Source organism: Telmatherina bonti (assembly GCF_933228915.1).
Source record: "Telmatherina bonti genome assembly, chromosome: 5".
NCBI lineage: Eukaryota > Metazoa > Chordata > Actinopteri > Atheriniformes > Telmatherinidae > Telmatherina > Telmatherina bonti.
The window spans coordinates 33,134,561-33,155,648 of NC_136623.1; the positions used below are offsets into that span (position 1 = coordinate 33,134,561).

The 21,088-nt window shown below is 39.1% G+C and overlaps 1 protein-coding gene across 1 annotated transcript in view; it reads right to left on the minus strand.

Annotated features, from left to right (window-relative positions):
* klhl32 (kelch-like family member 32) overlaps positions 1-21,088 on the minus strand; it is a gene marked incomplete at both ends in the record, with an annotated part of 46,717 nt that overhangs the window by 4,873 nt on the left and 20,756 nt on the right. Inside the window, 6 exons of the mRNA XM_079239947.1 lie at positions 1,120-1,312; positions 6,447-6,505; positions 7,245-7,971; positions 10,353-10,568; positions 16,516-16,614; positions 20,731-20,838. Coding sequence (XP_079096073.1) covers positions 1,120-1,312; positions 6,447-6,505; positions 7,245-7,971; positions 10,353-10,568; positions 16,516-16,614; positions 20,731-20,838 — 1,402 coding nt within the window. The remainder of the gene's footprint in view (positions 1-1,119; positions 1,313-6,446; positions 6,506-7,244; positions 7,972-10,352; positions 10,569-16,515; positions 16,615-20,730; positions 20,839-21,088) is intronic.

Below are 21,088 nucleotides of genomic sequence, written 5' to 3' on the forward strand. Positions count from 1 at the left end.
ATGTTAAACTAAACTAACAGTACTATCCAATCAGAAGTAGTCAAAAATTAACAAGTGAACATAAAGTTTAATCTCTGTCTGAAACAAAGAAAAATAGTGGTCAAATGGCTGGAGTAAAACTAAAAGGATGTATTTGACACACTATGGAACTAAAAACCTGCTGAGCTGAAGTTTTTTTTGTGAAATTAGTAGTTTAATAGTAGCCTTAATAACAGTAAAAAGTTAAAAAAAAAAACAAAAACAAAACAGTGTAAATATGTAAATTGCTCCGGTTGTGTGTTTGTTTCCATGCTGATTTCTTTTCTTCTGAAAGTCAAGACACCAGTGAAAAAGACGTGCAGGTGAGAGAAGACTTGGTCAATGTTTATCAGTGCTATTTCTACAAATTACTGCTAGTAATAAATTACTTTTACTGGTTTTTGCAAGCCTTTATCTGCCAAATCTATTGATACACTGAACTTACATCATTTTAGCCTCATAATCTGACAGCAGAGACTGTGCTGGAAAAACAATGTCTGCATGTTGACTGGGGTTAAAAAGGTTAAGCTTATACATCCATTTATTTATAAAAAAAAAATAAATAAATAAATAAAGACGATTAAAGATAGTTAAAGAAAAATATGGTTTGAGCTTTAAAGATTAATTTTGAAACATCTCACTGAGAGTGAGAGTCTCTAACAGAGCCTTCTTTACCAGTTCATCTCCAGTGTGTCATTTATTGTTTAAGGAAATACTCCTTTCTACACTTCGACCCAACAAATGCACAGTGGAGTGGACGTCATTTATTAACTACAGCCTGGAGACACTATAAGGACTTTGAAAACACAGAGAGGTGTGAAAAACATCTAATAAAACCTCAGTAATAACATTCATATCTGGTTTGTTTCATGGAAAATTCAATAATCCTAGTTTTATAGTTCATCACGTGGAGACTCGTGATCTACAGCGTTCCAATAGTTTCATTCTCTGTCGTCTTTTTTAGTTCTGAGCCGCAGCTAAACACTAGGAAAAACTCAAATGTTCATGTCACATTAATGACTTTCCTGCATCTGTTTACAGTCCTGAAGCTTGATGACTTGTTTACTGTCACCATGGTGATCTCACCCCCCTTTTGCCCACCTGTGAGGAGGCTGAAGGAGCACCGTGTCCACTGGTCCAGGTCCATGTTGTACGAGTCGATATGTCGGACCAGAATGCGATCGTTGTTGTAATCCAGGTCGTTCCCACCTAGCACGTAGAGCTGCCTCCTCACCGCCGCCATGACGTGGTACACACGCCTCTGCAGCATAGGACTGCGAGCCAGCCACTGGTCCTGAAGGTGACGAAGAGGCAGATGGAGATGAAGAAAAAGGGGGGGGGGGGGGGGGGGGGGGGGGGGGGTAAAAATGAAAGAAAATGATAGATGTGGTGCAAAGAGAGATGGAGAGAAAAACAGAGAGGGTGGGAAAGAGGACGAATAAGGAGATTAATATTTAAGCATATCCGTGCATGGGTAATTGATGTATGCTCAGTGCTGGATAAATAACGTGACACTGGAGCTCTGGTTTGTACTAATGACTTCCCTCCCTGTTTCTAATCATATGTTTCAGCCACTTCATTTTTACACCGAGGATCCCTGCTCGTCTCTCTAAGTGTGTGGAAGCTTATTTTGAGTCGATGTGAGTGTGTGTGTGTGTGTGTGTGTGCCTACTTGATTGAGGCAGAGAATGAGAGAGAGAAAGAATGTACGTGTGTGTATGTGTGTATCTGCTGGGAGCTGACGGGTGGCCATCTGTTGAGGGTAGAGTGGGTGGGGGGTTGCTGTTGCTCTGGCAGGTGAATGTAGATTCATGGTGAATACAAATGAGACTCTCTCCATCCTTCTTCCGCTCGCTTCTTCATTCCCTCGCTTGCACGCAGACGTGTACAAACACAAACCCATATGGATGTGCACCTTCCACACACACACACACACACACCTCATTCTATATACATCCTCGCCAAGATCCAAGCCTTTTAAACATTGCCTTGTAAACGGGCACAAACAGAAAATCCACATTCCTGTTTTACTTAAAACTGTCTTTATGATGCACAAACCGGATGAGTGTGTAGATTCTGTTTTGCTTTTTTTAAAGATATTTTTCTTTGCTCTATAAACACAAACAGAAACTTACTGATAAAGTAAGCAGTACATGGAGCTGTCCTGATTTCCATTTCCTAGGATGCCATTGGCTTCCATTAATTTCCATATGGTGAGAAAATCAATTAGCAGACACTTGACACCTGCCTGTTGTGCAATCCATCAGAGCTAAACATACGGTCGGTCTGCATTCATTTCTGAATAAGCGCCTTTATTGTTGCACAGATGCTGCTTAAGTGTGTTTTTTTTCTCCAGGAGCACACACAGTTTCCCAGTTTCTCCAGATTAAATGCAGACTTAACCATTAGTTTTTACTGAAGCCAATTTCATAATGAAAACTGTCTGAGATGGTTTGATAGTCTGCAGCAATGTGTTTGCATTCAGGCATCTGAGTGGATACCAGCTCGAAAAGTCCTCAACTCAACTGTTTTACTGTTTCTTCTAATGATAAAGTGACTGGCGACTTTATTAGGGGCTCCTGTTCAGTTGTTTATCAATATAAAAATCTCATCAGCCAATCACATGGCAGCAACTCGATGCATTTAGTCATACAGACATGGTCAATGTGACTCGCCGAAGTCCATACTGGGCATCAGAACAAGAACAAAAGTCGATTTAATGACACTGGGAGTGTAATGGTTATTGGTCTGAATATTTAAGAAACTGCTGATTTACTGGGATTTGCACATACAAACATGTCTAGAATTTACAAAGAATGATCTGAAGAAGAGGAAATATCCAGTGAGTTGAGTTGTCTGAGCAAAAAATGTCTGCTCGCTGATGTCAGAGGAAAGAGGGCGGACTGGTCGAAGATAAAAGAAAAGCACCAGATAACCACTGGTTATAACCGAGTTATGCAAAACAGCATCTCTGAGTACACAACGCATCCAACCTGGAAGCAGGATCAATACAGACAGCAGAAGGCCACTTCTGTAGGTTTATAACAGGAAAATGAGGCAACAATCCACAGAGACTCACAAACGCTGGACAAGACGAGATGGGAAAACGTTGCTGGTCTGATGAGTCTCCATTTCTGCTGCAACATTCAGATAATAGGATCAGAATTAGGCAGAAACAACATGAAAGCATGGATCCATCCTGCCACGTGTCATCCTTTTAGGCTGCTTAATAGTGTAGGGAACATTTTCAGGGCACACTTTGGGCACCTTAGTACCAATTAAGTATATTTTAAACACAACAGCCTACCTGCATATTGCTGATGACCATGCATCTAGCATCTTCTGATTGATAGTGTACCATATCTGACAAATGTGCAGCTCATGTCAGTATGGGGTAAAATAAATGTCTTGTTGATTCTCTGACACAAGAATTAAGACTGCGCTGAGGACAAAAGGGGTCCAAACAGGTACTAGCAAAGTGGGTGTGATACAGTGTCCAGTGGGTGTACGTCAATCATCTGATCGTCTCAGATTTACAGAGAACTCTACCATCAGAGCAGAATTATCCGGCCTCCCCATTTCTATCAAATAATTTATTTATACGTTCATAATGTGCCATGTTTGCTGTCCCTTGAAATAAAAAATAAAAACTGTTTCAAAAGCTTTTTTACTTTCACACTTTCAGCAAGTTCACTTGAACTTAAATATGTGCAGCATTTTCTGGTGCCTAACTTCTGAATAAATGTAATTTATGTTGGGATTTTTTGCCAATACGAGGTTTAAATTTCTTATTTCCATTTCTTGTTAAAAGCAGCATCAATAGCAGAACACCTGAACCTGCCTCAAGCTCATTAGTGATGGAAGAACAACAACCTGGTTCTGATTTTTCTATCGTCTCTGCAGCTTTACTGCATTTTAACAACCTGGAATAATTCAGCATGACTAACGACGAGACTGTGCTTGAGAGACGGATCCATACCGACTGTCTGCTGCTGAACCGCAGACAGAGAAATGTGTTTTAATAATAAATCTGCCATGGAAGTAAAACTGATCTTAGAAAAAGTAGGCTGAGTGGAGGGAGTGGTGGTGTGGGGAAGGGAGGCCCACTGCACCCCCCCCCAATCGATTGTCATGACCATAAATGTGAAATTGAGGTTAAAAAGGAAGTAATTGAACTGTATCACAGTACTTTGAGCAAAAATGTCACAAATAATGTGTCAACTTGTGAAAAATATTTTTAAGTGATTTTATAAAACTGATTAGATTTTTATGACTGAATCCTCTGAAGTAAATGTGTCCAATATGCTCATTTTACCAGGTGACCACTGTGACGATATGCTTTTGTCCCGATTCAATTCCATTTCAATTTTTTTGGGTGCCGATTCGATTTAAATTGTGATTCTCAAAATTCTTCAATATTGCCGATTTTTGTAGATTAAAAACAAAAAATTTTCTTTTTTGCTAGTAATTTTTCTTGGTTTCAGTTAGAAGAAAACAACACAGTAACCAGACCATCATTCTGCTGCTTTAATGCCCAAGAAGACAAGTAAAAAGATCAATAAAACCAATAAAAATGATAAAAATTTTTATAGTGGATTTATTGTATTGAATTAAAAAAAAATTTGATTTTTTAACAAACAAAAAAATCTATTTTAAAATTGTGAAACAAAAAAAAATCCAGATTTTCGATTTTTCGATGTGATTTTGCCACCTCTAATAATCACTCACTTTAAACAAGTTGTGTGGCGTTTGGTTCATTTTGACTCCTTGTGTAGAACTAAAAGGAACTATTAGCTTGGTGTGAAGCAGAAATGCAGCAATAAGAAGATTTTGTCCAGTATGTTGTTTCCTTTCGGCTTGTCCCTCTGCAGGGATCGCCACAGCCAATCATTGCACAGGAGAAGTTTTGCGCCAGATGCTCTTCCTGATGCAACCCTCTGCATTTATCTGGGTTTGGAACCGACCCTTAGAGAACGATCGTGTCCGTCTCGGAGCTGCAGCAGCATAGGGGAGCAGGACTCGAACTGCCAACCATCAGATCACCAGCGACTCTACCACCTGAGCCGCTGCCACCTCTTGTCCGACACTGATATCTGATAGAAATACTGATACAACTAAATACTGATATCTACTGATACTAATACTTTTTTCAAAGTTTAAGATGATCAAAATCTGTACAAAATGAAACCTCTGCATGGCGGTTTAAACACCACCAGTATGACATATCACATGATCAGTATCACACATCATACTAGTGGTGTTTAATCACATTACATTGACTTTGGAAGTATCGGATTCTACTTTCCAGTATCTTCTTTCAACACCATGAAAAATGACAACACCACTGATGTCGCTTCTCTGGTTCAGCTAAACGTCCCACAACGTCACTTAGTCTGTCGCATGCTCTGCGAACCCTGCTCCTCCTACTGGCACATACACTAACAGCCAGAAAACAGCCAGAAACAAATGTCACCGTTAACATCGGCCCAGTTTTACTTATCAAACCACTGCCGGTATGTCAGAGGAAAAAAAAAAAACATATATCTGCTAATATATTGTACATCATAGTATGAAGTAATGTGAACTTCCAGGTTAGGTACTTCATGAACTCTGTTTGTAATCTAAAATAATTCATGTCAAAATGAATATCTATATGATAGTATAAAGCTGTATGAACATTTCCTGACACAGTATATTTATTTTGTATTTTATTAGTTGTTAAATTATAATATTTATTATTCAGTTTTATTTATTTATTTTTTCCAACTGACCTTCTTACTTCCCCGCGCCCCTGGGCCCTCAGTACCCCAGTAAGAATGCACACGGGAGAAAGACTGGCTTATTGGTGGGATTTAACAGAATAGTGGGCCCACAGCAGACACTGATCCCAATGAACTCCTTAAAGTTTTTTTCACTTTTAACAAAAAGTTCTACATTAAGTAAATAAAGATGTCTGCACACCTGAAGCAACCTAAAAATTCACTACAAAAGACCTAGAAGCACCTCTGAAATCATTGTTTTTCTGAAATAAAAGTGTGTCTTTCCAACTCAGCTGTGCAGGTTTGCCAGAGAACCAGTCTGAGCAACGTGTGTCCTGATTGGTTGAGTACGACTTCATGAAGCAAGACTGAAGGAAATGAGAGGGACTTGATGATCATTTTCTGTCATTTTTGTCACAAATACTGACCCTTAATAACTAAATTCATTTCATTAAATCAAGCATCCATCCAGTAATTTTGTTAACTGATCCCAGTCCGATCCCAGCTCGCAGGAAACTGGAGCCTATCCCAGCAATCACTGGGCGAGAGGAAGATCCTGGACAGGTCACCAGTCCATCACAGAGCTAACACAGAGACATAAACAACCACTCCCGCTTAAAAAAAAAACTTTTAGGACTGATTTTAAAATTTTTTTAACTTCACAGTTACCTGTTCTGGGTCGTAGACCATCAGCCGATTTTGGTACTGAGCAGTGTTTGTAACTCCACCTGCAACCCAAAACACACAGTTTTCTGAGCTGCGCAGCAGTTTTTTAACCAGTCTTTCTATGCTTGCATGTAAACTGAACCAGCCAAAAGTTTGGACACACTTTCTGGGTACAGTTGTGCTCATATTTATTCATACCCTTTCATTAAAGAAGGAAGAAAACAGCTGCCTGTAAAATAAGCTGAAATTGACTAAAGTAATAATAAATAAATATTTGATGAAAATCATGACATTATTTTCCAATTCTTGTTCAATAGAAATATTTTTTTAAAAAGCAAACAATTAAGATAATTTATTACATATTACATCACTCATAAACTAATATTTAGTTGAACAATCCTTTAATGTTTCCACTACAGTCAGGTGTTTTCTGTTCCTCTCAGTCAGACTTCTGCACCTGTTGACAGGTATTTTGTCCCACTGTTCAACAGAAAAGTGCTCTAATTTGTCCAGGACCCATTTGTTTGTTTGTTTTTTTCTTTCTTCAACTCAATTAAATGAAAAACAGGTGTCTTATATTACTAAATTATATTTTTGCAAATTTTTAGTTATTGTTCCTTTTTTTAAGTCTCCAGTTATTTGAGTGACTGTTGTAAATTCAGCCTTTTCTTTAATGAAAGGGGATGAAGACATATGAGCACCACTATAAATCTAATGGGTAAGTGTGTCCAAACTTGTGACTTGTACCATATGAAGCTAAAGTAGAAGTAATGCAGTCCTTCTGTGCTGCTTGCTGTTTACCTGAGACCCAGAGAAGGTTGTCAGCCACACAGCCAGCATGACAGGACAGCGAGCGGTCAAAGGGCTGGACAAACATCCATTTGTTCTTCTTGGGACAGTACCGCTCCACAGATGGCAGCACCTGCCGCAGCTCGTTCCTGCCGCCCACTGCGTACATGTACTGCCCCAAAGCTCCCAGGACAAAGTGTTCTCTGCAGGCCTTCATGGGGGCAATCTCAGTCCACCTGTTCCCCCTAGGGTCATACCTACAGGCAGTCCTCACTGCACACGTCCTCCCAGTGGCGTGCTCCACCTCACCGCCCACCACAAACAGGAAGTTTCCCATCACAGCCACACAATGGTGGCTGCGCCCGGTGGGCATGGGGGCCAGCTCGCTCCAGTTCGATCCTCCAGCCACTCGTACGTGCTCCTGGACAGACGGGTTGAAGTACCGCAGCTCTCTGACTCGGCTCACCTCCCGCTTTCGGCCCCCGACTATGTAGAGGGTGAGGGACTGGAAGCGAGGCCTGGTGCGGGGTGACTGCCGGAGAGGCTGAGCGAAGGTGGAGTGGTGGTAGTCCAGGGCCTCGTCCACCAGAGCGGCAGCAGTGGGGCTGGACTGGACCACAGGATGGCTGTTGGCGAGGTGGTGCAGAGTGGGGACGTCCATCAGGCCGTAGCGGACATGCTGCAGAAGATCATCGGTGTACTGGTAACGGCAGTCGTGCTCCAGCCACAGAACAACCAACTGGACACACAAAAGACAGCAAAGACTGAATCAACCGATAATATAAAGCATTATTAGCCCCTAATAGCTGCATGGTTGCAGGATAATCAGCAACTTTTTGGGAACTGATAGTTCTGCTGAAGCAAATCGCTGGTTCACAGTGGAGTGTACTATTATTAAAATCTGTTGTGTGTTGCATTGTTTTATACATTATTAATGAAATGACTTCAGCTCAATAAAACCATGAGGAGGGTCTCAACTGAATTATTTTTTCATTTAAAACAAAATCTCCCCACCCTTGTCACTTTCATGCAATCCTTCAAAGGGGAAATATGAGGGAAATGTATACGACAAGGTGTGATTAGGTCTTAACAACTTGAAATTAAATCACATAAAAGGAAAAAAAAAAATCATTAGAAGCAGAGAAAAATAAGGCAAGATTCAGGAATAAAGGAATAATTGAAGGTTTGTATGATTGAATAATTGTTTGGCTATTTTGGGAGGGTTAAGGCGAGCTAGTACTGCAGCCATAGTCGCCAACACACACACACACACACACACACACACACACACACACACACACACACACACACACACACACACACACGGAAGCATTTATTAATCAGTAGCATTCAATACACAGGCTGTAAATATCCACAGGCAGCCTTTGTGTAATGCAGACCAGCTGGGTGGTGGGAAAAGGATTTAATTGAACTGGAGAGCAGTGGAAGGTGATTTAGCTGCAACAAGGTGTGAATGAGGGCGAGATGACTGGAGATCACTGATAACATTATCAGGAATGCAGTTCCAGTACGATCCATGCAGAACCTGAGAACTTACTGAAGGGAAAAAGATGTTTAGAGTCACCGAGAATAAGTTTGGTGAAGTTCCCATCACACCTGAGGTTATGAGGTGACATTAGATGTGATGTGTGATACGTGCACAAACAGTGTGTGTATTACTCTCCAAACAAAAAGCCCTTTTTTCCTTCATTTCCCTCCTTTAATCCGCTGGAAAGGTGTGAACATGCAACAAACTTGCGAGCAAAGCGTCTGTCTTTCGTGGCATCTCTGCCGCTCTCCTGTCTCTTCCTCCCTTTCCTCCGTCGCTCACCCCTCCTCTCCCCCTCCTCGTCGCTCTGAAGTGGAAGTGTGTGAGCGCGTGTGCACCACGGAAGCTGACTGTGAAGGTCACGCTGCATCACACAACTTCCTCAGGGCAGAGAATAAATCAACTCCTTCCCCTCCACGCCGAAAGAGAGGGAGTGCGTGCACGAAAAGGAAGAGTGAGGGAAGATAGTGGGGAAGGATTTGAGGGGAGGGTATATGGATGGAGGGGGGGCGGGGGGTCTGCAGAAAGACAGAGCAAAGGATGGCAGGAATGAAAGAAACAAAGGCAGAGAAAATGTGATTTCCAGAGCGTGAGAGACTCTAAGAAAACTCCAGCTGACGGTGATTGACGGCCAAGCTGTATCGGCCCAGTATTGGTGTGCACCCCCCCACCCCCCTGCAACCCCTACACCCTTTCGGACGACAGCCCCCGCTTTCCGTTCGCTTCCGTCTGATGCCCAAATTAACCTTCTGAGCGAAGTGAAGGAGGCCCAAAGCAGCCTAATCAGAGGCTGATTATGGCAGCGGCGGCTGGCTAAAGGGTCAGGGTAATTGTGCCATCAGAGGCCTGATTGTTTTCAATCAGACGGGCGGCCGAGTGACAGCTGGGGGATTGGGGGCCCTGATGGAGCCGCGGTGGGCCTAATCAGAGAAGAGAGGGGGAGAAAGAGAAAGAGAGAGGGGGGAGGCAGAACTGAGGGTTTGGTGGGGGTGGTGCGGGGGCTGATTGGTGCAAATGAACAGTCAAAATGGCAAGTCCCCATCCTGCACTCCTGCTTCACTCCACGTTTGCGGCAGTTCATCACACTTACGTGCACGGCGGACTGACAGCCGACTGAACCCGTGCACACAAAGTCAGACACGGCCTTTTCTTCTTGCACATCCTCATTAATATGGGATGCAGATGGCAGTGTTTAATATCTTGAGCAGCATACGTCGCCTCTGCGCTGCATTCCTGTGTGGTGACAGGTTTGGTGCCAAGATGCAATTTGATCGTATTTACAGGCAGAGATAATCGCGTCTCGCCAAGGTTATCATTAAAGCAAAGTTTTTACACTTCATCCTTTGGAAAACAACAGTAACATCAGTTCATGATGTTAATTTCTATGAAAATTTGATCTAAAATAAACAAATGCTTCTGTTTTCTTGTTAAACATCCCCCTCAAACATCATTTTATTTTATCGCTCATGTGTCTTTGCTTCCTATTGATCGCTCTTTGGATGAAGAACAGTTTCATGTTGGCATGAGTGACATCTGTCCCAACCCTCCACAAAACCATGACTGTAACACACCTTCCAGATCTCCTCCTCGCTGAGGGAGGTGAGGCGGTCGCTCTTCAGCACTTCCCTCAGGAGTCGGTAGGGCAGCTGCAGGGCCTCTTCTGGTCGGTTTTGGCTCAGCTCAGACAGATGCTCCACCAGGAAGCCCACCACCGCCTCCTCTAAGGCGGGCAGGTGGAACAGATCAGCCACACGGTACAGCTCCAAGTAGTTCACACTGCTCAGCTCCTGCCAGGAAAAATGAATCATTTAAACAGGTAAATGTGAGTCTTCACATTTACCTGTGTGTGTGTGTCTGTTTCATGTATATGGCCTTTAAGTACGTATAAACAGCAGAAAATTTACATAAACGTCCCTTCCCATTATTACATGCATACTGCTGAAAGTCATCTGATAAAAGCAAGAGGGGGAAAAAAAAAAAGATTTATTAAAGGAAAATGAGATAAGACTGCCATCTTCTGGTTGTCCTTCAACACATACAATCAATTACACCCCCGGACTGCAGCCTCGTGTGAACCCTTCACATCAAGGTATCTGTCTTTTCACAGGAATTGTCAAATTCATACTGCAACACTCCAAATCTGTCAAAAAGGGATTTTTTTTTTTTTGTTTTCAAGATAATTAAAAAAGGAAGAAAAAAGCTTTAACATAAAAGTTGAAATTTAATGCTTTTGTTTTTATTCTGGCTGACATTTCAAGATTCACACACACACACACACACACACACACACACACACTATAGTATATATATATATATATATATATATATATATATATATAAAATCTTTGTTTGTTTGTTTTTTGTAATAATACTGAGGTTTTATACTTTCTGAAAAGACACCTTAGAGTCTAAGGTGTCAAACTCCAGGCCTCGAGGGCCGGTATCCTGCAGGTTTTTGTTGTCTCCCTGCTCCAACACACCTCACAAGTTCATAATTAGGTTGACAAGAAGCTGCTGGGTCCACTTGATTTGAATCACCTGTGTTGAAAGAGGGAAACAACAAAAACCTGCCAGAAACTCCAGCCCTCGAGGACTGGAGTTTGACACCCCTGCCTTAGACATTTCTTGACTTATGAGTTAAAACACTGATAGACTGACTACTCCATACTCCAATCCATTCATTTTCTATTCCCACTTGCTCCAGTGTGGTGTGGTGGGGAGGCTGGACAGTATCCCAGCTGCCACTGATGCACACTGGAAACCTCGCCAATCCATCACAGGAGCAACACACACTCACTCCTAGGAGTATGTGGACATGACAGATGTGTGTAAACTACCTGCTCATTAAAGTAAACATCAGTACTGAAACCCAGTACTTTACTGCAAATTTAAGTTTGGACACGTTTTCCCATTGGTTTTCCCACGGGAAAGTGTGTCCAAACTTTTGACTGGTAGTGCACATTTAAAAACATATGCAGGTTCAAGCTCATTCAGAGAGGTTTCCATTGAAAATTTACACAAATAAGTACATTAGTTTTCAGACAGAAAATGCTTCCTAAACATCGGTGAGAATAATCCCACATGTTCCACAAACCAAAAGAAAAGAACAATTTCTAGTATTGATTAGTTGCACAGCTTTTTTTTTTTGTGTGTCGTCCAACCAGACTGAGATGTGCTATACTGAACACATTTTTTAGTATTTGTAAAGCTGTAAAAGAGCATGTCTGCACCTTTATACACTATGTTTGTGAGGAGGGAACCCACACACTCATTTATTAACCAAACTTGTGCACAGATTTTGGGCTGTGAACAAATATATTTTTACAAAACTTTTCCACTTCATGTAACAAAATGGTAGCAGACAGTGGACATTTTTTATAATCACTTCTGACAAAAAAAAAGGTTTAGAAAAATATGAACTGTCTGTTTATTTTTCTTAAACAGACTAAAGCAAAAGTACACAAAAATCAACAAAAGCAAACACAAGCGGACAAAAGTAATTGAGAGGTCAAAAAAATAATATAACACCTGATGTCACGTCATCTGTTACACATTAAAAGTTGGACTAGGCTAAATATTAAACATATCTAAGGAAATAAAAGCACTCGGAGAGAGCAAATCTATGCCAAGTTTAGCAGACATCCTAACAAAATGTCACACCAAGGACCACAGTTCTTCCCATATTGTAATTTTATTTTCCTATATTCTAGATCATAGTATGCACAATAATTCCTTAACCTGGATCAGTCTTCGATATATTTTACAACCTATTGGAAGCTTGTCCTGTATTTTTTTTTTTTTCTAAGTGCTTTGACTTTTTTTGTTGGAGTGACATGCACAAATATTGAAAATGTTAAAAGAAAAAAAAACTTTAAAAACTCCTAGATCCAAAAATCGATCATCACCAAATTGAATAAGTTCTTTTCACATTTCTTTACACTCCTGAAAATTGAATGAAAATCCGTCCATAACTTTTTGAGATATCTTGCAGACAAACAATCGAACAGATAAATGCCGTTGAAAACAACCTCCTCGGCGGAGGCAACAAGAAAAGCAGAAATGCTACAATGATCTCAGTTTTGACTTATTCACATAGAGACTATGACTATGCCCTTAATCACCACAAAAGCATAATTACTTACTTAGTCTCTCAAAAGTAAAACATCCCAAAAAAGGCTGATTTAAGCTGTGATCCGGGACGAGTGGAACAGAGACAATAACTAGCGCTATTACAGCACATCCATGGGTATATCTGGTCAGCCAGTTACCCTCTTTGTTGGATGCTAAAATATACCTCAGTTATTTTAGACAAACCAACATCAAGCTGAAACCAAAGGGAGAAGAGCTTCATCTGCATTGATGCTGGAAATGTGTCTCCAAAAGCGGATATTCTTTCATGCCGTCCTCCAGCTGCAGATGAGTCTCCTCCTAAATCATTGCCACTTCTTCCTAATATGCAGCATTTAATCCCTTTTATCTCTCCTGCATCAGTCAAACCATTCTTCTTTCTCTTTTTTGAGTGTATTGCATTGTGTGAGTGTACTGGTAAAATATCTACCTTCTGCTTTTGTACTTTTACAAGTGTGCTCCAGATTTATTTCTGTTTTTATTTGTGTAAAGCCCATTATGATGCCTTATGCATGAAATGTGCCTTATAAATAAACATTAACTAGACTTTAATGAGTGAACTAAAACGCGGTTTGGTTGGCTTTGGTCCCAGGAACAAGCAATTCATTATTTTGCTCTCTTCTCTTCATTACTCAGGAAGGACACACAGCGATTTCTTTTCCATGTAAATGGGTGTGTACTAAATATATAGTGGTAATTGGGAGTTATTGTTGTTTTTGTTTTGTTAATTATTTAAGAGGGACAAATGTATAAAATATTGCTATGCATTCAGGTGTCTGGCCAAGGGTCATGGTTGGGCTCTTTAGACTTTCACAATAAAAACAAACAATTGACACAGGATTGAGTTAAAAAGTCAAAGACATGCAATAAGATCAGTATTTGCAATAAAATATACCAAATCAAAGGCAGGAAGCAGCATAAGTATTAAGATTAAAGAAACAGTAAATAAACTTATATCTGTCTGTGTCTGTGTGTGTGTCTGTGTGTGTGTGTGTGTGTGTGTGTGTGTGTGTGTGTGTGTGTGTGTGTGTGTGTGTGTGTAAATGTATGTGCAAGTGTTCATGCATGTGTGTAGCTTGCATGAGCTCACATCAATGTCTACATGCCTCACTGAGTGTGATCCAGAATTATTGCTTTTAATGATCTCTGGTTTCTTTCACTTTAAAAACCTTTTAGTTCTGCCCATTTCTTGAGTTCACACGGTAAAAAAAAATTCCATATTTTTACAACCATCACTGAAAAAGCTGATTGACCAAATGTTGTTTGACAGTTTTCACTTACTGCACCTCTCACCCAAAGTCCATGTCTTTGTTTGTTTACCATTTCAGATGCTATTTCTGGTGCAAGCTTATTTACACACTTCAAGAAAGGTTTTTATAAAAGAGAAATCAGCAAAACTGTCAAAAACTCTGAAAATAATGTTTTCTTAGGATGATACAATATGTTTAATGCTTGTTTGTACTGCGACTTTCTTGGTTTAACTGTGGTTTGTTTGGCCTCAAACAGTTAGACAGTAAAGTAAGTGAGATAAAAGTCAGAATATTTTCTGGAGTATGTATTAAATGGGCAACCCTGGACACAGCTGAGCATGTATCTCCATATAAACCTTTAAACCTTAGACATTGTGGTGAGGCTGTAAGAGAGCTGTAAACAAATAAAAATGTAGATTCAGCATTCAGTCACTACTTTTTACTCTAAAAATAATGTAAGTAAATATTATTATTATTTTATTTAACACAATTTAATCAGAAGTTTTGAGTTCATTATGAGGTTTTCTTCAGCCTCTCCAAACAACAGAGATCATGTCTGTACAACCACCAGGTGGCACATTAGAGCTGCGTTTACTGCTGTTATGTAGGTGTAAAGACTTAAATGGCCAAATATACCATACAGAACAGTTATGTGAGGCAGCCATCACATTGCACAATTAATCTGTTTAATTAGATAGAGCATATGTTGTAAATGTATGAAATTAAATGTATGTAAGCTACTGCAAAATGCCACATTCTCACAATTTGAAAATACAGTTTCTTACTGTATTCTGTGAAAACATATGAAATACCTTAGATTACTTCAGTTCTGCTGTAGCATTACCCCAATTTGTTTTCTGTCTGCTGTGCTTGGCCAAAAACCTAGAGGACAGTAGACTGACTTTGTTGCTGTTAAGACATGAGCACCTTTGTCTTGTGATAAAATGCACAAAAAACCCCAGCGGGGTGGAATCCAACACCTTGGAATAGATGACAAGTATAAATGTTGCTGAAAGTGTCCCTGAGCAACGCAATAAACATTTACTAGCTCCTCTGTCCTCTAATTGACTGACTTTTCAGTCCCCTCAGGACTAAGATTCATATCAGAACATTAGGTACAGATTTATGCTGTTAATTCAAGAATTACAACTCTCTTTTTACGACTAATAGCTATGATGTAAATCTCTTAGGTCAGTTTTCCTCAGAGGAATACCTCACTCCTAATAAGATCCAGTTTTTTAAAACTTTTTGGTAAAGTGGCTGGAAAGTCTATCAGCTATCTTAATTCTTGTCTCCAGCTTTGGAGCTACATGCAGCAGGCAGTTAGCTTAGCTTAGCATAAACACTGTAGCAGAAGCTAGCATAGCTCTGTCAAATGATGGCATCTCTAAAAATGATTACATTCATTTTTAGTTTATAGGATAATATAAATATTTAAAGGATCATAATAAAAGAAGGGAGGTTAGCATAATTGTATTAGTTTGTTTGTTTGTTTTTTACTTCATAATTCCACAACTAGCAAACTATAGCTTTGTACAGACTGAGCTACATCCAGCAGGCTAACACTTTGTTCCTCATCTCTTTATTTAGTATTATCATTATCCCACCTCCCAGAATTTTTAAATTATTTTACTATTAATGTTAATATTTATTCTCTGGTTTTATACTAAAATTTTTCAAATAAAATGCTCATTTTATTGTAATTGATTGTAAGTAAATACGTAAAAGAAAAAGACTGTGTACTTAGTTTAATGTAGGTAGCCTACACATAACATGAAGTCAGTTAGTGTATTCAATAAACCCACATATTTAACTCTTGTGAAAACACAATTAACATATCGATAAGGAGTCAGTATCAATAGATCTGTTAAGTTCCACATCACTTTTTTCTGTCCTGCTCTGGAGGCAAAAATGCTAATTAAATTAAATTAAATTAAATTAAATTAAATTAAATTAAATTAAATTAAATTAAATTAAATTAAAATTTAAAAGAAAATGGTATTAAAATTAGTATAATATTCTTTTTATTCTATATTTTTTTTAAAGTTTACAATCTGGAAACTTATACATTAAAGATGCACAATTAGCTGGAATGGAAATACTACATCCACTGCACATTAAGTGACCTACATATAGTTAATCTTGATATTTCCCAGCAGAAGAGATCAAAAGGACCAAAGCTGAACACATCATAAAGATTCATGGTTTCCATTAACCCAATGAGCCAGGGTAATGGAAACCATGTTGGAGGAACCCTGCAGTGTCAGCCTGTCATTTACTGGAAACCTCTTGTACTGTAATGTCTCCAGATCAAGCACAAGAAGAGGAGGTGTGTGTGTTTTGTGTGCTTTTGTACCTGGATGAGGTAGTGTGAACAGAGGCTGAGGAGCTCCAGCAGCTGTAGGTGGCTGCCTGCAGAGAGGACGTCCTGGATCACAGCTGGCTCCAGCAGAATCTGGCCATGACAGATAATCAAGGTCATTAGGTTTAGACTTTCATCTTTACTGTAGCTGAGTTTTAGGTTGTTTTCACACACTTTTTCAAAGGATTATAGTTGTAGTTTATGTTTCATAATTTTACTATTTACAAAATTAATTCTTAATATGAAGACTTTTATTTTAACAATCTGGAATTTTACAGTATAAGCAGATTAGAAAACTTCATTACAGGCACCATATTTACAGCTGTAGCATTTAAGGGATAAACTTAATTACACCGAATACCAGGCACTATAAAATGTCGGATGTAAGATTTTTTTCTTTATCATTCATTTTCCAGCTGTTTTTAAGCTTTAATCAACTCTATTTATATACTTAATTTTAATTACAAAATCTAAAACTGTGTTGCATACAGAAACAGTGAGAATGACTTATTTATTACTTGTTTTGCTCTTTTATGTTTCTATTGATCCTACAGAAACATATTCAAGCAGTTATTGCACTGATTCTGCCTAAATGTTTCCTGTTAGGTTCAATGAAAAGCAGCTGAAACCTTCCATTTCCACCATGTTTTCAACCCATATTCAACATAAATTTCTGTAACGCAGCCAATTTATTCTTCTAAGCTCTTAAAAACAGAGCAGGGTACAGCTGGCGCACTGTGTGGATGTTAACTATTCTAAGCACACGAACCAGACCACAAGGAGTCAAATTTTCCATTAACCATTGGAATAACAACCCAATCACACTAAACACATTACTTTTTCACACAGTGGACTGATGAATAACCTAATCCAAATACATATTTTTAAGGCAGGATCAAAGCTTTGATAATCCATTCAGCAGCTCTGGCCTACATAGCCACATAACCGTGACTGCATCAGCACTGAAACTGAGAAAAATGACTTCATCATTTGTCTCCCTTTGCTCTCAATACAGCTGATACAGTAGAGAGCTGAACATGATTTAGACACACTCATGGGAATCGTATTTTTTCTGAATCCAGCTCATTATTTATTCATTCTAATACAGATATAAGAAATGTCCTTTCACTGCATGTTGTACTCCTATCATAAATTATTCATAATATTTGTACTGATCCGATGCTTTCTTGATATAAGGTTAATATGCACATTGTTTAATCATTTTGAGAAAGAAAAAACATGGTATAGTAGTTTTAAATTAAGCTATTTAGTTAAAATAATAGCTATTTTTCTCATTGACCAATATAGAGCTAGTAAAAACAAACAAAGTATGCTTTTCTGATAACAATTTCCTCCACTCTCTGCAATTAGCTGCATCTGCACATTTCCATTTATCACAGCATGGTTTCCTGCCAGGCCTGGGCAGCAGTCCAGTTAACCCCAAGCACCATCTATGCGCTTCATACGCTTAACATATTCAGACAGAGGGCAATGATAAGAGGTTATGTGCTTCAGCTGCTGGTTCCATATGCCCTGAGCCTGAAAGAGAACAGATATGCTCTGATCACCGATTGAAATCAGACTTCTACCGATTTAAGAGAACTTGAAAATAAACTGAAACGACTGAGACAAAAGCATGAAATTCGTGTCCTTTGAGTCAGTCGGCATCCTATCAGGAAGCAGCAACGACGATGGCGAGCTGGAAAACTGAGTGTAATAAATGGAAGTGAATGCTCCTCATATCCTGCTCTCTCCTCCACTCCACAGGCCCACTACAGTTGGAGTACTTCAACCTCACAGCAGAAGTCAGTTTTATAACGCTGTGCCTGGTTCAGTGTGGGAGTGCAGTTAGCTTTTGTGCAAACCACCATCCATTGTGCAGGAAAAGATCAAACGAAATAAAGGAGAGCATGGATGTATATGTCTTCTGCCTCTGGATGTGGACCAGATGACTGTCCTCCACTTTGTTCAACATCTCAGACTGGTTTTAGGATCTGAAATAATATTCCTGATCGACTGAGATATCCATTGCTGTAAAGATTTCAGCAAAACTGATAAATGATGACTAGTGTGAGAGCATCCTCTGACGGCATGTCTACTCAGTCACCCCTGCTGGCCTGTGCATGTGGCTGGAGGATTTTTAGTGGGTCATTATTTGCGGTGTGGGGATAAGCATATTGCCCTCATCTCATCCACTATCATCTCCTTTAGGCAGACGGGAGCACTGCCAACCAAAGCAGGGCGGTTTGCAAGCCTGCTGTTGACCTACTTACACTCCCTAACCAACGCACCCCATGCTCATTTCCACTGTAGAAATAAAATTAGGAGTAATTATGAAGTTGGCCTTTCTGTGTGGCTGGGCTGCTTAGTGGAGCTGCAATCACTGGCACGAAAAAGTCTGGCAAGGTTTTCAGAAATGATCCCACACGGAGGGATGAGTCTGATCCTCACATGGCCATTTTGCAATTCCAGCATAAAAACGCAATCCTGTTCCTTTTCCCTCGTATGAATTTAATGAGTCTACGACGACAGCCGGCTGCAGAGAGATCTGTTTACAATAAAAATCTGGCAGGTTACAGCACCTGAACGTGCTCTTCTTGATGTAAAAGTTTAAAAAGCAATCCAGAAAATCTGTTCTAAATTTTTTCTGGTACTGTTCAGGTGCAAACTACAAGTGTTTTTTTACACTCCTATATATTCATTATTATTATTATTATTATTATTATTATTATTATAATTATTATTATAATAATAATAATTATTATTATTATTATTTAAACTTTGATATTATTAATATTATTTATTATTATTTAATTGTTATTATTATTATTATTAACAACAACAATAATAATAATAATAACAATAATAATAATAATAGTAATAATAATAATAATAATAATAATAATAATAATAATAATAATAATAATAATAATAATAAAATAAAAGGTATAATTTTTTTATTTTGAATGCTGCTTAGGGCACTTGGTCAGGTTCAATATAAATACTTCCACATTTTAAGATCAAGAAAGTTTTCCTTTAGATCTGTTATTCTTATGCATATGGGAATAACAGATGCATTACTGTTATTTATTGTATATATATAATGTAATAATATATAATATAACGCATATACCTTATGCATTACACTGCAGTATACAAACTAAAAGGATAAATTAACTTGGACCACTTACATAATATTGCATGTATGTGTAAATTAATTCAACAAATCTGTAGTTGAAAAAATGAAATTACACAGTGAAAAGTCAGTCTGAAAACTGTAGCTCTAACTTACCAGAACTGCAACAGCACTTCTTCAAACATGCAAACTTGTTGATACATTAAATACACAGCAGTATGTTGTGTAACAGAGTACACTTGTTTGGTTTGTTTTTATAGTTTAGACTAGAGATGTCAGACGGCAGTCCTTGAGAGCTGCAATCCTGTCGGTTTTAGATGTTTCCCTGCTCCAACACACCTGATGCAAGCAAAATGGATCCAACAGCCTGTGAAGTTCTGCACAATGGCTCATTAGATTTAGGAAACATCTAAAAGCTGCAGGACAGTGGTCACTGACAGTGCAGTTAAGCCACATTCTGTCAGTGCTTGACATATTTTAGTTATGCTTAATATGTTAAGTTCTTTTAGTTTGCTTAGTTAGTTTGTCTATTTTGTTTTTATCTGCAAAGTCTGAAACGGCTGTTTGTGTTTAGGGGGGAGTTTTGTTAACTGGCAAGCGAAGGGCTAAAACCTCAGAGACTGATTTTATCTAAATACTAAACTGGTCTACAGGGGCTGATCCCACTCAGGAAAATCGCTATGAAGAGTTGTCAAAATGATGAAACCATAAACTTGCACAATTTCTGTATATTTGCGTCAAACTTTGAACTGAGAAGACATTTAGGTTCAAATGTATCATACTGAAGAGTTTGTAATTTGTGCCAAAAAAAAAGACACAAAATCGCCCATAAAGCACCAGACCAGTAAATAGAAGGCATATTAGTAACAAACAACATGTTATGTGTTATTTTAGTAGAAAAATAAACATTTAGTTAGAAGTAAAGACTCAGAGAGATCAAGCTGCAGACTGTATAGGTAATACATATTAGGTACTATGATGTATTTTTGTGAGATATTCTGTTTCGAGTGCTCCCATCTCTGCACGCTCTTCCATTTCTCTTTCTCACTTATGTCAGTTTAGCTCATGCTCACCTGTCCAGTGTAGGCGAAATCTAAAGCGTGCTTCAGTCCAACGCTGGTCACTCCTTGCAGAGTCACCTCGTCCGCTTCACTCTCTACCATGCACAGGCTGAACATGGCCTGGAAACACACAGACAAAACACTCGGGTCAGGAGAGTACAACAGATATTTCACCAGGCATCTCCTGTCTTTTGGTTGGAAATATTAAATCAAACAGGACACTGGTGAATAAACAAAAGCATTAACGAAAAAATCTAGACAGATATGCTTCTCCTGTCCTGTGCTGACTGAGCCGGCTTGTCACGCGGACGTTCAGCATGACATTCTGCATCTTTTTTTCTGTACAGGTTTGCCTGCCTGATGCTTGAAG